The sequence below is a fragment of the Phalacrocorax carbo genome, chromosome 10 (genome assembly GCF_963921805.1).
Source record: "Phalacrocorax carbo chromosome 10, bPhaCar2.1, whole genome shotgun sequence".
Classification (NCBI taxonomy): Eukaryota; Metazoa; Chordata; class Aves; order Suliformes; family Phalacrocoracidae; genus Phalacrocorax; species Phalacrocorax carbo.
The window spans coordinates 12305428-12321311 of record NC_087522.1 but is presented as its reverse complement, the minus strand read 5'-3'; the positions used below and the strand labels follow the sequence as shown (position 1 = coordinate 12321311).

Below are 15884 nucleotides of genomic sequence, written 5' to 3'. Positions count from 1 at the left end.
CCACTATCTCCTCAGCCGGCACAACATGGCGGCCGCCCCGCCTGCCACCGCCGCCGCAGGGCGCTCACGTGGGCGCTCACGTGGGGCGGGGCGGTTTCCGGAAGCGCTCGGCGGCAGCGGGCCGGGGTGGGGCGGGGCGGACCGAGCTGGGCCCCAGGCGGGCCGGTCGGTCGGTGCGGGCGCGGGATGGAGGTGATCAGAAGCAGTGAGTGGCCCGCTGCCCTCGCGTCGCGCCTCGCGGCCGCGGAGAAAAACTCTGAGCCGGCGGCGTAGAGGACGTCCCGGCTTCCCTTCCTCAGGCCGGTGGCGGGGTCTGGCCTCAGGCTATTCTTCAGAGGCGAAGGGTGGCCCCGCTCCTCCCTGCGCCCTGAGAGACAGCCCCGGGGGCGGGGGGGGAGGGATGTGCGTCGGGCGGGCGGGAGAGCCCCGGAGCGGTAGGCCCCACGGGCCCCACTGGCGCCGGCCTTGCCGGCCGATACGGACCGCCTCCGCCCGCCTGAGAGGCGGTGGGAGGTCGTTAGGAGTCTCAGATGTGTTTTACCCCTTTACCCGCAGATTTTAAGGATAACCTAAACAAAGTTTATGAAGCCATTGAAGAGTCGGATTTCCTGGCCATTGATGGGGAGTTTTCAGGTACAGTCTCACCTCTTCTTTGATTGTGAACTGTGGCGGTATTTGTGTGGAGTCCCCGGTGCCCCAGTTTGTTCATGTAACATTTCTCAGTGTTGGCTTGAAAAAACTAAAGCTAAGGCTACCTAAGTCACCTATTACATGTGCCTTAGTAAGGAAAGATGCATGTCATACTCATGCTGCTTCTACCTCCTCCCCACAGTAGCCTTTTAACACGTTAATGGATTTTCAGCTGCAGCTCAGGAAAAAAAAAATATTATTTTATATGTGTCATGAAAACAAGAGATTGGGATAAACAAGGGAGGCCCTGCAAGTGTTTGGACAGGGAAAGACAGCAGTAAAAACTTCTACATTTGTAAACCCTGGAGGGTCTGTGCGTCAGAGAGATACCTTACTAAGTGCTGTAGCTTTGGGATATGGAGTCCAGTCAACTGTGAAACATAAATGTGATCAAGATTAGATTTTGTTCGGTGTGGTGTTTATGAAAATATAGTTGTTGTTATGTATTGCTTAAGGTGGTTAAGTCATTCAATAAATCTATGGACAGCACTCTTTCCATTTTTCCTTTGACTTTGAGGCCCGCATTGTGTTGTAAAGACCCATCAATGTTATGTTACTGGTAGCTCTAGTCATGTTACTATCCTGTAGAATAGGAATTAGAGCAGCAGAGCTTCTGCAATAGAGCTTTACTGCTAGAACACTGCCATTAAACTGGGTAGCTTTTATGCAAAGACGTATAATTCTTTGCAGTAGAAAATTTTTCTCAACTGGAATAATCTTAATATGTACTTTAAGTGATAATGTTTTTCTTAAATTACCAGTTGTTGGATTTCTTTGCTGTGGCTAATTACAAAAAGCTTACCCAAAGCAAAATATGTTCTACTTTTTCAGGGATCAGTGATGGGCCTTCTGTTAGTGCATTAACCAATGGCTTTGACACTCCAGAAGAAAGGTATCAGAAACTTAAAAAGGTAAAATGTTTACCTTGACTAAAATGAAAATGCTGGCTGAAGGTTAGAACTTAGTTCTGGAGGCAATGCAGGGAAATATGACAGAGGTCTGTAAAATTGCTTGTTTCATTGCCTTTACTAACACCAGAATTGGGGTGTGTTGCATAAAACTTGAAGAAGTCATGGTTGGAATGGACAGACAGACATGATTCCTCACAGAGGAGTTAGATGTGTAGAACTTGTCAAAGGATGTTGAGAATGTTAAAATTTACTAGTTCAAAGGGGGACTGGGTGAGAGAAATTCAGTGACAGAGAAACTACATCAGGACTAGGGTCCTCTCCAAACTATCTCCCCTGTCAGCATGTAATGTTCCTACTTAAACTTAAATGCCAGCTGTCACCTCTTCCTCTATGCAGCATTAAAAAAAAGGGTGCTGGAGGGCATCAAAAAAGTTATGAAAAATAGCCAAATGACCACAGGAGGCAACATATGGTATGTGAGGGTCAAAACTGTAATGTTTTGGGTTTTGGGTTGTGGGTTTGGTGCGTTCGTTTTTTTGTTTTGTTTTTTACCCCTATAAGAGAAGGGAATCAGAAAAGAGAAGTGCTAAGCATCTTGGCACTGAGAAACTAGGTCAACAAATGGCAAAACTGGGGAGGAGGCTATGGCTAATACAAACCCCTCCAAACACTAAAGGAGACAATGAAAGTAGAGACCAGTCTCTGAAGAGCATCCAAGAAGCTAGAGGATGCCATATTCTGTTCATCTGGCTGAATATGAGCCTTTGAGAGCTTCAGGGTAGCTGACAATTCAGGCGCTGCAGGCACAGCCAGTCTCTGTTGCTCATTGTAAGAGGTCTGCTGTATAAGAAGCCAGCCCCAAAATTTTGTTGTCACCTTCTTGAAACTAAACTTTTACAAGCTTTTACCTTTTTGATAGTTTTGATCTTTGTACTCAAAGAGGACTAATTTTATATGTTCTGTTGCCACCCATTTTTTCCCCCTATGATAAAATTGAATAATCCTATGTCTCCTTTGTGTTTAAAATCGGTGTTTGGCCCTTAGGAGGAATGAGTCTTTAAATGAGACCACAATGCTTGTTTATTTTCTTGTGCACTTGCAGGGGTGTTAAAACCTCTTCCAGTATTGATCCAACAATTGTGAAATACTGGAAGACACGATGATGAAGTGCCTATTGACTATGCTAGTACTTCTATAATGTTTCGTCTGTTAGCCACATGGATTAGAAGAACATTAAACATATTATTACATGAAAACTATCACAGCCAGTGTCCCTCACAGCCTGCTTCCACAATAAAGGGAATGTAAATGAATGTTGAGAAGGAGGACTGGCAGCTGCTTTAGATGCAGTGTCTCTTGTGTGTGAGCAACAGGTGGAGAGAGATGGGACTTCCCTCAGTTCTTGTCTGTTTAGGGAACAGAAATGTATACTACAAGTCATCTCTGGGCAATAGTAAGATGATTAAATGGGGATGAAAACTAGTTTAAAAACTCTGGTGTACTTACTTCAAAATTACCAACAGAAAAAACGCTTGTTAAGAAGACTCAGATTTGCATAATTCTGAAATGGAGATAAATCATATTTATTGTGGATGCACCCCAGTTATCTTTGAATGTGTATGATTTTTATTCTCATGCAAAGTTTTTTTTTCCTTTCCAGCATTCCATGGATTTTTTGCTCTTTCAGTTTGGCCTTTGCACTTTTAAATATGATCACACAGAAGAAAAGTACGTTGTTCTCCTATTCCTTGTTTTCTTGATTGAAGAATTTATGAAGTAATATTGATAAGCTGTATTGACATACAACTCGTCTTTTTCGCAGGTATATAATGAAGTCATTTAATTTCTATATTTTTCCAAAACCCTTTAACAGAAGTTCACCAGATGTCAAGTTTGTCTGTCAGGTTAGTAGAAAAACAAGTTTCATTTGGTTTGGTTGAGGTATACCTGTTGCACACTTATAAAAAGTATTTCCAGGAAAGCTCTACATCGTTGTAGTGGGGGAAGTGGTTGGTTCTTTCAACAGCTTAAAAGGCAGATAAACGTAAGTTTCTGGGGTTTGGGTTTTTTTCTTATAGAATAAATAAGCATCAGTTAAGAGCAATCCATAAAACTGAGCTTTAAGGGAGTATCTTTGACTTCAGTTTTTAAATCTTGTAACATATTACGTTGTGTGGTTTCTGGAGTTGGAGATAATAATCTTGCCAGGTTTGGAACATTTTTTTTTATTTATTCCTTTCTTGTCTGACTTCCCTTGCACCCTTGCTTTTTCTGTTTGATCCTTTATTCCCATCTGCTTATCTTGCTTTCACTGCTTTCCAGACTATTGCCAGCATTTTTCTGGTCTCAGATTTGTTCTCCTGAACCACATTTTGCTTTCTTTAGTTTCTTCTCTCCATATAGCTCGTTCTTTCATCTTTACCCCTTTAGTGTATTTATTGTTCTTGTACTGTATGGAAGTTGAAAATAAATAACAAAAATAGCCTAACCTAGACTCTCTGTGGCTTCGTTAGGGTCACAAACTTGGTTGCTCTTGACTTTGGACCTAGTATAATTTCTTAAGAATTGTCAAAATAACTGAATTGATCTTTTTATGCCAGAGATATTCTTGCCAATTGTAAAGCTATTTTCTTCTGTTGCAGAGTTCAAGTATAGATTTTTTAGCAAACCAAGGATTTGATTTTAATAAAGTTTTTCGCAATGGTGAGTTTTTTTCTTTCTTTCAATGTCTGCAAAATTTATGACATCTTCATTTACTGCAAAAGGAAAAAGGCAGCCATTCCTGATACTCTCTTAACACATAATGAAGTTTTGAAAATTTATTCTTATCTGATCTACGATTGTGCTGATAGTTACTCCCTTTCCAAAAATTAATTGTTTATATTCAACAGAATAGAATTCCTCTTTAGATAAGTGCTTTGTTTATTTTTGTTTGGTGGCTAAGCATAAATAGATGAACAAGTTGTGTAGCTGTGTAATGGATCATAGTGACATTTTAGGAAAAGTATCAGTGCATTGTAATAGGTGCTGCTGCAGTCTATTATCAAAGCAATGCAGATAGGAAGGAGGAAGAGTGCTAAATATTTTTGTGATTGTGATCTACAGCTCTGCAGTCCTCAGGCTCATGCCTTGTGCAGATGAAGCATGTAACTCTTAAAAAGAGTCCATTGGTACCAGGTAATCTGGCATGTGCTAGAAAGAAGCCTGTATACACACAGATAAAGAATGGGGTCTAGAACAGATGACTGAAAGGGAAGGATGTGTTTTGAGCCTTCAGGGGTGTAACACTGGCCAGTGCTTGGTTAGTAATAAGTCTTTGCTAAATGATACATCCCTAATTAGTCTCTAATTATGATGAGCTTTTAAATGTGTGTGGGTTTTTGTTTTCTGTTTTTAATTTTTGTTTGTTTTGGTTTGGTGATTTTAGGAATTCCATATTTAAATCAGGAAGAAGAAAGACAGCTAAGGGAACAATATGATGAAAAACGTTCTCAGGCCAATGGTGCAGGATCTCTGTCATACATTTCTCCTAATGCCACAAAGTGTCCTGTAACAATTCCTGAAGATCAGAAAAAATTCATTGAGAAAGTAGTGTAAGTAAAATTGCTTAATATCCTCTGATGTTGTTGAAACTAAAACATAAACAATAGTGATATGTTTGTATGTTGAAGCTATTTTTTAGTTCACTGGTTGTGAAATAGGTCTTTTTTTGTTATGGTGTATTTTCTTGTCTTTTGGGGAAAGCTGTAAACATTGTAGAAAGAAAATGGTAGTTACAGAAGCAAATAATCTATTTCTTCCAGGGAACAGATAGAAGAATTACTAAAGGATGAAGAAAATGAAAGTTTGGAACTGGAGCCATGTACAGGGTCAGTTTCTGAAATTACGTATCTTCTGAAAAATTATTTATTGTGGCCAGATAGTTTTTCTTCCTTGTCAATCCCCTAATTCTATCTTTACTTGGGTTAACTGTAGCAAAATCTACATTTGACTAATCTCTGAAGGTTGAGAAAATGTGGTAACTCCATTGGATGTCGTACTCTGCTTTATGAACCATAGCTTCTGCATATAGTGACGACATATTTAAGTGTAGCCAAGAAGTGTCTTGCATATGTGAGCCTCCTTCTGCTATTGCTGAATTGCTCCATAGGCCTTGGGTATGCTTTTTATAAACAAATTTCTCAAAACTATTGAGCTATCAGTTATTCATAGTTGACACTGTGTATTGAAACTGGTTTTTGTGGGTCTCCTTCCCAAAGTCTGTTTAGTTTTGCAGTCCAGCTGTTTATAGAGTACTGTTATTTAAAAAAATTAAAAAATGGAATTTAGAAATACTAGAACATTGTGAAGCTGGGGGTAAGGAAGCCTCACTGTACCTATATTCAGTAATCATGACTACAGAATACTTGCTTATGAGAAGGTATGTGGATAACTGTACAAAATGGTGTAAATGCATTTACAGCTTGGCAACTGATCGTCAGAATTTGGCAAAACCCTTCTGAGCCTATTGGTTCTGGTAGCACTGACTTATGCTTTAAAAATCTTTCTACAAATGGACATGGGGCTGGCTTTAACTGAACATTATTGCTTTGAAACACATATGTAAGTGGATTATGAGTTACACAATTATCTTTTGATTTTAGATTTCAGAGGAAACTAATTTATCAGACCTTGAGCTGGAAGTAAGTTACTGGTAATACTGCCTTCCTGTATATTTTTAGTATTTCTGATAAGAAATCTGGGTAAGATCTGATCTACTTAACCTCAGAGGTGATTCATGTAGACTTTTTTTTTTTCTCCTTTGAGAGAAGACTTCTATAATGTTCTGAATATAAATTTCGTTAAACTGGTTTGTCATCAGTCATTTGAATATTTTAAAGCTTAGTATTTATTTTATCATTCCTATCTAAAATAGACCAGCAGAGCCTAGAATTATGTAACAAATGCAACTAGACAAGTTTTTAGTGAACAGAAAGTGTATATACAGATTGTAGGCTTTATTTGAAAAACTACTAGTTCTATAGTAGGTACTGGTATGTTTATAGTTTCCTGTTAGGTGCCAGGTATAAACATTTCTGATGACTTAAAAATCCTAATTTTAGTATTAATTCTCTTCTTTCTTGGCTTACTTTATCCCTTATCTTTGCCTAAATATATCCCTTAAGGCCTTAGGAGAAAGCGTAAGCCTCTCTAGATGAGATTTTCATTGTTCTGACTGTTCTGATAAAATGTGGAAAATACAGTGGAAATCTTTTTCTGTACATTTAGTTAATTCAGTGTTGCAACGGTATCGGGCACTCTGTTACTTACACTGGAAGCAGATAAAGCTTCTCTCTGTAAAATGGAATCTCAAGATGTGAGCTTGAGAACTAATCTGAGAAAGTGGTGTTTTCAAGAATTTTTCTCTGTGGATTTTTTAATATATTGATAGAATATCTACAGCTTCCAATAGCACATAGTGATAGGTTTGTCTGACACTTGTTCTTGAATCTTCTCAGTGGATGGAAGTGTGTGTTCATGAGTTGTATTTTTTTAACATTCAGCTCTGTTGCTTTATGCGTGTACAGCTGCATACACTCTGTGTGTATGTTAGCGAGAGAAAGCAAAGTTGTGAAGTTAGCATGGAAATAATTAAAGCAGAAAACAATGAGGTTATTGATTGCCGTTGTGTCCTGAACTCTTCACAGATACAGTTTTAGTAGTAGCCAGAGGACAAAGCAAACATGCTGGTTCTGCAGTGGTTATATAATTGTGGTTAGTTTAGTATAATGGGAAGATTGGAGTAGTATCTACTTGTTAAGCAGTGAAAGACAATACTCTGCTTACTGTTAGCAGGAAGGTCAGGATTGTTTATAAGTCATAGAATAGGATGTTAAATAATAAATCAATCAATAAATAACATGTTAAAGGCGTGCAGTCACCAAAGAAGCTGTCTTGTGGCTGCAAGTAAATGAGAGGTGTCTCACCAGTGTTTCGGTTTTGGATTTCTTGAAAGCAGAGACTCTAGACTGTGATGAAATACCTAGGTGATGTTTTCTTAATATTACTAAAATAAGAAGTTATATAGGTTTTACAGTAATAGGATGGGAAATTGCATAAGAAAATACATTTTAGTGCTAGTTACTGTTAGGTAACATAATAAGGCCAATTTAACTAGCCTATTATTTCAAATTTTCCATTATTTTAAACTAAAAAGGAACTTCTAATACTACTTTTGCAGTTAAGACTTACAGTAATAATGAAACATTAAATTACTAGGTCACTGTTGTGGTTTCAATATGCTGAATGCCAAATTAATAACAACTTATATTTACTTTTCATCTGTTTTGATGTAGGTATCCAAAAGGTATCCATGTTGAAACTCTGGAGTCAGAAAAGGTAACTAGTCATGTTACTGCCTGTAACATTTCTTTAAAGGAGATTGTATTTCTCAATTTTACCAACTCTCCTAACTTCTAGATCTAGCTAGAACTTTGTTACGCAAAATGCAAAACACTTTAAATGAACAATGAAGTAGTACAATGAACCAGTTTCTAGACATTAAATCTGACCAACATAGGAAGTGTAAGCATGTATTGATGTGGCTTAGTATTATTATTTCTTGTAAAAATACCAAAGGGTATTTTAAGGTGTAGTGGATCTGACGTTCTATATTGGTGAAAAATAAGTCTATTGGTAAAAAGTACATCTTGATCTTGGAGGAAAAATAGTAGCATCACATGCTATATCCTTGCTTCTCAGCACAAATCCCTGTTTCAAAAGATATCAAATATCCCCTGTTTACAAGCAAATGCTGATAACCTTTCCTCAGAAGTAAAAAGTGGATTTAGTGAAAGTTAGGTTTGGTGAATGAATCTAATACAGCTTTCTAAAGTAGGCTTTTGGGAGTAGGTGATTAAGTGGTGCTTACAATAGAAATAGTCATATTGCCACGTAACTGCTGCTGAGGTATGACTTAATTTTCTTTACAATGTAAATTTGCAGAAACCTGTAGTGGTCTTAAATATGAGCTCCTCAGAGTCATTCCTCAAACTATAACTTTTTTTTTTCATTTTAGAAGGAGAGATATATTGTTATTAGTAAGGTAAATGAAGAAGAACGAAAAAGGAGAGAACAGCAGAAACAAGCAAAAGAACAGGTAAATAACTTCCATTTCATTAGTTTACGTGAAGGAGAGAGGGAAAATCTATGACTTCAGCTAGGCAAAATTGCTTGATAGGGTTTGATAGTATTTCCCTTTGGTTTGGCTGTGGCTGTTGTCTGAAGCTGATCCTCCAAATTCTACCAGATAACTTAGGCTTTGCAATAGAGCAAGAAGAGTTGCAAGACACTCTACAAAATTTTAAAGAATGAGTAATTGTAGAATACTGAAGCAATACTCTGGAGCCATGAATTCTTCTTTATATGAATCTTTTCCATCAGAGAAGTGTGGTCCTGTAATAGGAAACATCACTTGATTACATTTATTAGTGCTGTATAACAATAGGTAGTACAAAAAGTCTTGCAGAAATTCTGGAGCAAGCTGTCACATTGTTTGGATTCACAGTCTGTCTTTGGAGTAGTACTCTGTTACAAAACTTGCTTGCTCATAGTTGTCAGAGTTAAAGTGTCCTGTACAATTAATATGTCATCTGACTTGCTGATAGAAACATGCAGCACACAACTACTGAAGTAACAAGTTGACTGGAAGGTCATGTCTGGTATATTCAGGCACTCTCAATGTTCCTTAAGGGACTTGGTATTTTTTGCTTACTGAGTCTGATGCAAGTTTCAGGAACTCTTAAGACTTGAATTGTGGGAATTCTTGATCACACTCTGGTGATTTGTGCTTATATGTTTCAAGATAAAGTCAACTTGGGTAGAACAAATAATACTTGCATGCAGAATGCTTCCTAAGAGGAAAGAGATATCTAAAAGAGACCAACTAATGGGACATCCCTTTTTCCAAAAGGCAAGTTAGGGACAATTTACTACAACAGTAGATTTTTCTGAAGCAGTCTTTATAGGTGTATTACTCACTCTGACTAGTGGCATTCAGAGCTGAATTAAAATAACAGTGAATGTTTTTATTGAATTTCACTTCTAGTTGAACAAAGACAAGGCAGAAATTACTTCCCTACACCTGAAAAAGAAAAATCTGTTACGAAAAATTCCTTAAGTGAAGCTCAAATAGATGCTGTAGTGAGATCCCCCCCAAACCAATCTGAGTCAGTTTAAAATGTGTAACTCCCATTACATAATATTTTAGTTGTATAATACTGTAGTTGTATAATATTTCTTATTTTTGTTTATATAAATAGTGAAGAATGTTTCTTCCCTAATCTAAATGTTAGCATAAAAATACAATCTGATGTAATAGAAATAACAATCAGGATTCAACCTGTTGCATCTTATAACAGTGTATCACGGAATCCCAGGTTGGAAGGGACCTCAGGGGTCATCTAGTCCAACCTTTCTGGGAAGAGCACAGTCTGGACAAGATGGCCCTGCACCCTGTCCAGCCGACTCTTGAAGGTGTCCAACCTGGCCGAGTCAACCACTTCCCTGGGGAGATTATTCCAATGGTGACTGTCCTCACTGTGAAAAATTTTCCTCTGGTGTCCAACTGGAATCTCCCCAAGAGCAACTTGTGTCCATTCCCCCTTGTCCTCTCCATGTGACTCCTTGTAAAAAGGGAGTCTCCATCTTCTTTGTAGCTACCCCTTAAGTACTGGTACATGGTGATGAGATCCCCTCTAAGCCGCCTTTTCTCAAGGCTGAACAAACCCAGCTCTCCCAGCCTGTCCTCATATGGCAGCTTCCCAATCCTCTGATCATCTTGGTGGCCCTTCTCTGGACCCCTTCCAGCCTGTCCACATCCTTTTTGTGTAGAGGGGACCAGAACTGTACCCAGTACTCCAGGTGTGGCCTGAAGTACTCCACGTGTGTAAAAAATACGGCTGAAGTTATCTAGCTTAATTTTAGTATCATCTTCAGCTGTTTGCAGTCTAATAGCTGTTGAGCACTGTTGAAGATACAGCGTTGGCAATGAACTGACTACAGCTGTATTGGTCTGGTTAGGATGAAATTATCTTTCTTCACGGCAGCCCATATGTTGCTGTGCTTTGCATTTGTGGCTAAAAGTGTTGATGCCATACAAGTGTTTTGGCCCCTGCTAAACAGCACTTGCACAGTGGTAAGGCTTTCTCTCTCTACTTCACCCTCCCTCAAAAGAAAGTAGCCTGGGGTGGGTGGGCAAGAGGTTGGGAAGGGGTGTTCGTGGTTATGGCGTTTATCTTCCCAAGCAACCTTTAAGCATGCTGAGGCCCTGCTTTCCAGGAAGTGGCTGGACATCTGCCTGCTGATGGGAAGTGGTGAATGAATTCCTCTTTTTGCTTTGCTTGTGTATGCAGCTTTTAGTTTTATCACTAAACTTGTCTTGATATTAATTAATGAGTCTTTTTGCCTTCCTTTGAGTTTATTTTCTTGGGGAGAGCAAGAAGTGGAGTGGGTGTTTGGCTTCTGGCAGGTTAACCCACCACAATGGCTTGTAACGTGTCCTACTTCACAGTGAACTAGAGCTACATATAACGCTGGAATTCTGTCAGCAACATCCTGCTTGGACCACATGTATTTTCCAAATATTGACATTTCCTCTGTGGTCTGTTCTTGGTTATGTCTGAAAAACAGTTTGAGCCAAACTGGTATGTCTGCCAGTTTGCAGGTACTGTTTTGACAATATTTGTGTTTGTTTCACTAATGTCAGAATCTTTGCTTATAGGAGGAATTGAATGATGCGGTAGGATTTTCCAGAGTAATTCATGCCATTGCTAATTCTGTAAGTTAACGTGATTTTTAATGTACCTTTGGTTGTAAGAAAAAAAATTATTTCAAAGAAAGAACTCTTTTGCTGTTATATTTTGGAAGATAAGATGAAGTACAAGTTAGTACTCTCTTTAAATTGATGTTGCTTGATGTTTTACAATGGTTAAGTATGGTAGGTTAAGTAAGCTCTTAAACTAATGACATGAACAACCTCATTGCCTGTAAGAGTCAACAATACCAATTTCTTACAGCTCTTAACAAGATTCTCTTAAGTAACTAAGCTTTGAGGGCTTTTTTTCTCTCTCCTGAGAAGATTGTTGTTTGTCTTTTTCTGTCAGTTAAGGGCTTATTCAGAGAAGGTCACCTGGTTCTCTTCTACTTATGTAGTTATAATGAGCTATAGTTTCACATCTGTCCCTTCAGCCCAATTATTTTCACGTAGTTGTTACAGCCTGCTGCATAGAAAAAAACCTAACCTATAGGCATATTGTTTTTTCTAGCAAATGGGGGATGCAGGGAAGTAGATAAGGTTGTCATGTCAAATGAATCAAAGATAACATTTAAAAAATTTCTTGTACTTTTTCAAAAAGGAACTTGTTTGTGCAACAGCTAGCATGAAAGGTTCTTAACTGAAAGAAGCCAGAACATGGCCCTAATAACTATTGTATATTACAACTGTAAAGAATATATTGTGAGTTGTTGTACAAGTTGTAAATTAAAAGGTAGGGGACTGTGAAATCACTTGACTTCTTCAATCTTAAATAGATTGCATTTGGAAACCAAGTTCTAAGTAGCTGTTTTAGTGCATCTTCTCAACGTTTCAAGCTGCTGCTGAAGGCTGTAATAAGTGGTTGGCAGTAGAGGAAAAAAGAGAGGCTGCTTTGAGAGAATGGAGGAGTCTGTAGGGCAGGCAAAGAGCAAATGTGGGGGAGGGATTTGATTTGTATTTGTTCCCAGCAGCCCTCGGCTAGCATCTGGGATAGGTGCTTTTCACAAATGTCACTTGCCATGGCCGCGATTGGAAGTGTAACCGATGTTTCATGTTCTTTTCACAGGGCAAGCTTGTTATTGGGCACAATATGCTACTGGATGTTATGCATACCATACACCAGTTCTATTGTCCCCTACCTGATGTAAGTAATCTTCTGACTGTTCAGATGATGAAAAAAATGCCCTAATGTATTTGTTGTTAGTCTTATCTCCAAACTTTCATGTGAATGGAAGACTGTTAAGAACAACAGAAAAGTGTTTTAAAAAGAACACTTGTTACTGCTGGGCTACTGCCTTATTTTCTTAAATCTTCAGGTAGAAAGCTTAGTTTGATTGAATTCTTCTCCTTTACATTTTTAAAACGTTCAAATTAAATGTTGGAATTGAACTGTGGTTTATGCCCATATCTGTTAGTCCTTCAGAAACTGGTTGGACAATGACAGGTAAATTTGACTGACTTGTTAAGATACTGGTTTAGAGCTTCAGCATTATTGTGTGGCAGTTTTCCCTCTCTAGTCTACAAAGTGGAAATACATGTTTTCATATAATATAGTACAATTAATAGAATGATAAGAAATCTAGTAGCAGGATGATCTTCATTGAGGTGAACAGGTGGAATGACTGAATAATTGGAGGGAGCATACTTTCTTGACTGCAGTAGGGCAGTCTAACAATTCACAACCGCTCACAATTCTGTTCACAATTAAGTTAAACTAAGCAGTGTATTGGCACTGAGGACATTGTCTGAAAAAGCCAAAGGTCTCACAGGAAGGATTGCCTACATGATGGTTATGTTACTTACAGTCCTCAAGGGCTTGTGGCTTTTATGGTAAAGACTTGGTTATGAGATGGGAGAAAGAAGTTTGGGACTGGTTCGGACAGTGTTGGAACATAAGCAGTTGCCATTTGTTCCTGATGCTTGGAAGATCTAAACCTGTAGGCAGTCAACTGTCCACCTGGAGTGAATGCTTATATTCCATTGACGTATTAAACACTGAGAACATTTAAGTAAAACTGTTAACACAGCTGGAATTAGAGGTAGTCTAGGTTATATAGTAGGATAGGGTATTGGAGGTAGTAGAACATTTCTCTTACGAATCACATTCAAATCAGAAATAATTAGTCTGTAGTTCTGTGTAATTGCAGGTGGTATTTATGGTAATGCTGACAAATAAATCTGTTATGAGAGTTCAGTCACTGTATCTCAATTTTAGAAGCTGATTGGATAATTGTAGATATTGCTATCTGTCATCATGAGACTGAAAACAGTTAACTTACTTGGATTTTATCTTCTGGATTAACATTAAATTAGGATCTAAGTGAGTTCAAGGAAGTAACATCATGTGTCTTCCCCCGGTAAGTTCTTAGTTCAAACTTTCAACTGTTTTAGTATTGTTTTAACAAGTTGATATTGTTTGTCCTAGCCCTGTAACTTAGCTGTTACTAGAAATAAAATTGGGAACAATTTAGATAAATATATTCTGTAGCATTTTTTTCAGAAAAGCAGCACTATGTTCTACTTCTTGGCAAAATATGCAGCTTTGCTACTACCCCCTTGCTTTCGGCATGGTGTTTGATGTTTTGAATCTGCACTACATTTGGAACAGGGTTTATTTGCTACTTATTGTTTGCATCTCTTGCTATTGTGTAGCTGCTGTCCTTTTTCATGCTGAATGGAGTGTTTTGGCTGCTGTGAGATCCGAGAGTAATTTTTCAGGAGGGTGGAACTGCTGTTTCCCAGCTATTACACCAAAACGTTTTTGAAAATTTGGCGAAATGGACATTCTTCTATTTCAACTTATTTAGCTCTTGCTTTGTTTCTAGGCTATTGGATACTAAACTGATGGCAAGTACACAACCTTTTAAGGTAAATTAATAGAATATTATAGAATTATTTGAAGATACAAGTTTGCATTAAGTGTGTATTGAAACAAATTAATTTTTTTAGAGGAAAATGTCTAACAATGTTCTGTGGTGCCCCTTTTCTGTAAAAGAATTATTTTTCTTAACCCTATATCTAAACTTAAAAAATTTTTAAACTTACAAATTTTACTTGTGTACAAAAGTGACTTTTGTGTTTGTTGCAGTTTTAAGGTAACTTAGCAGCTTTGAATTCCAATGTACATTTTTTGCTACTTAAAATGTGATAAGCAGAGTTTTTGTCTTGTAAATTAGCACAAGACTGCATGTCTCCTCAGGAAGAAAAAAAATAGTGTTGTTCATGAACAAATAGGGCCTGGAAGGTGCTTGTATACTTGCAGCCTTTGAATATTGTAATGCTGACTTAGATTTGTCTAGAAAAAAGATGCTTGAACATCATCATTAGGTTCTGTTGTGGCCTGCTGTTCAGTGAGTAGTCAGCAGGAGGGAAAAATGACAGGTTTCTTTTAAAACCTCTTGCAGCATGAGTTTTAGTCTTCCAAAGATGTATTGAGATAAGTGATCATACTCTCTTGCTTTCCTGTGTGTGCCTTTGGAATAAATTAATTAAAAAACGTGCTAATGAAGCAGCATCTATCTTTCTGCGTATCTCCCTGACTTCAGAGCACTGCATAACAGAAAATCTCATTAAAATGTACTTAGTAGAGATTTTCAGGTTTGTCTTGGATACTACTGTAGTGAGAATAGAGGCTTTTGTATTCTGAAAACTGCACAAGTGCGTAATCCTGCACAAGTTTTATTTTTAGTACAGTTACGTTGATATTTGTAATTGCTTGTTCATTGTACCGAGCTCTTGATAACTTTTCAGACCACAGTCTTGATAACTGTCTTGTTTTAGAATCAAAGAAAATTTGGTCCTCAAAAATTTCAGGCAGCTTTAAGAAAGACTGTGCAAGACTTTAGGTTTTCCCTTGCTATTGATTCTGCATTTTTTTCCCATTGTACTGATTGAAAAAGTATATTTGATTATTCAGTAGGTTTTGTTTGAATAAATTAGTAGTCTAGAAATCTCTTTGTGACATTTTGTGTAAGCATATATAGATTCAATAATGCAACTCAGCTAGGCTGAAGTGTAGGAGCAGCTTTCTGATCATCAGGCTTCTTTCACTGTCTTTGCATTACTTTAAATCAGCAGTATTTACACTTACAAAACTATTCAGGAATGTCCAGTCAGCAAGCACACTTCAATACTCGCCTCGAATGCCTTCAACCATTATGATCAATGTTTAGGATATTTTGCCTTGGTGTTTGTGCCGCCTTTTCCCCTGCCGCATGTACCATACATCAAACCAGATTCAAACAGAAATATTACTTTGGCATAACTCATCATCAAGAATTGTGAAAAGTGTTAATAAATGCTTGTGACTCATCAATATTATGTTGTAGGTGAGGCAAGTTAACTTTTTAAAACTTGTCTTGACAGACTTCTCTGGTGTATTAGTTTGAAATGAGCCTATGTATAAATCCTTAGAGAACACAAGGTGGCAGCAGCAAATACTTATTTTAGCCTATTTGATTTCAGTTTCTAGGGAAAGTGTGCTTGATGGT

General features: G+C 37.9%; 1 protein-coding gene across 5 annotated transcripts in view; it reads left to right on the top strand.

The window, feature by feature from the left end:
• Positions 1 to 97: 97 nt before the first annotated feature.
• The window catches only part of PARN (poly(A)-specific ribonuclease), a 63051-nt gene continuing 47264 nt past the window's right edge, over positions 98 to 15884 (top strand). The window contains exons 1-15 of one of the 5 annotated variants that reach the window (XM_064461884.1): positions 98 to 205; positions 556 to 633; positions 1522 to 1601; positions 3262 to 3329; positions 3424 to 3505; positions 4244 to 4304; positions 5029 to 5194; positions 5405 to 5470; positions 6245 to 6283; positions 7937 to 7979; positions 8659 to 8739; positions 11362 to 11418; positions 12461 to 12538; positions 13708 to 13751; positions 14220 to 14262. In XM_064461884.1, the coding sequence (XP_064317954.1) occupies positions 187 to 205; positions 556 to 633; positions 1522 to 1601; positions 3262 to 3329; positions 3424 to 3505; positions 4244 to 4304; positions 5029 to 5194; positions 5405 to 5470; positions 6245 to 6283; positions 7937 to 7979; positions 8659 to 8739; positions 11362 to 11418; positions 12461 to 12538; positions 13708 to 13751; positions 14220 to 14262 (1005 nt within the window). In that variant the 5' untranslated portion in view covers positions 98 to 186. Of the gene's footprint in view, positions 206 to 235; positions 300 to 555; positions 634 to 1521; positions 1602 to 3261; positions 3330 to 3423; positions 3506 to 4243; positions 4305 to 5028; positions 5195 to 5404; positions 5471 to 6244; positions 6284 to 7936; positions 7980 to 8658; positions 8740 to 11361; positions 11419 to 12460; positions 12539 to 13707; positions 13752 to 14219; positions 14263 to 15884 lie in introns of those variants that run through there. The other 4 variants (XM_064461880.1, XM_064461883.1, XM_064461881.1 and 1 more) reach the window with 4 other exon arrangements.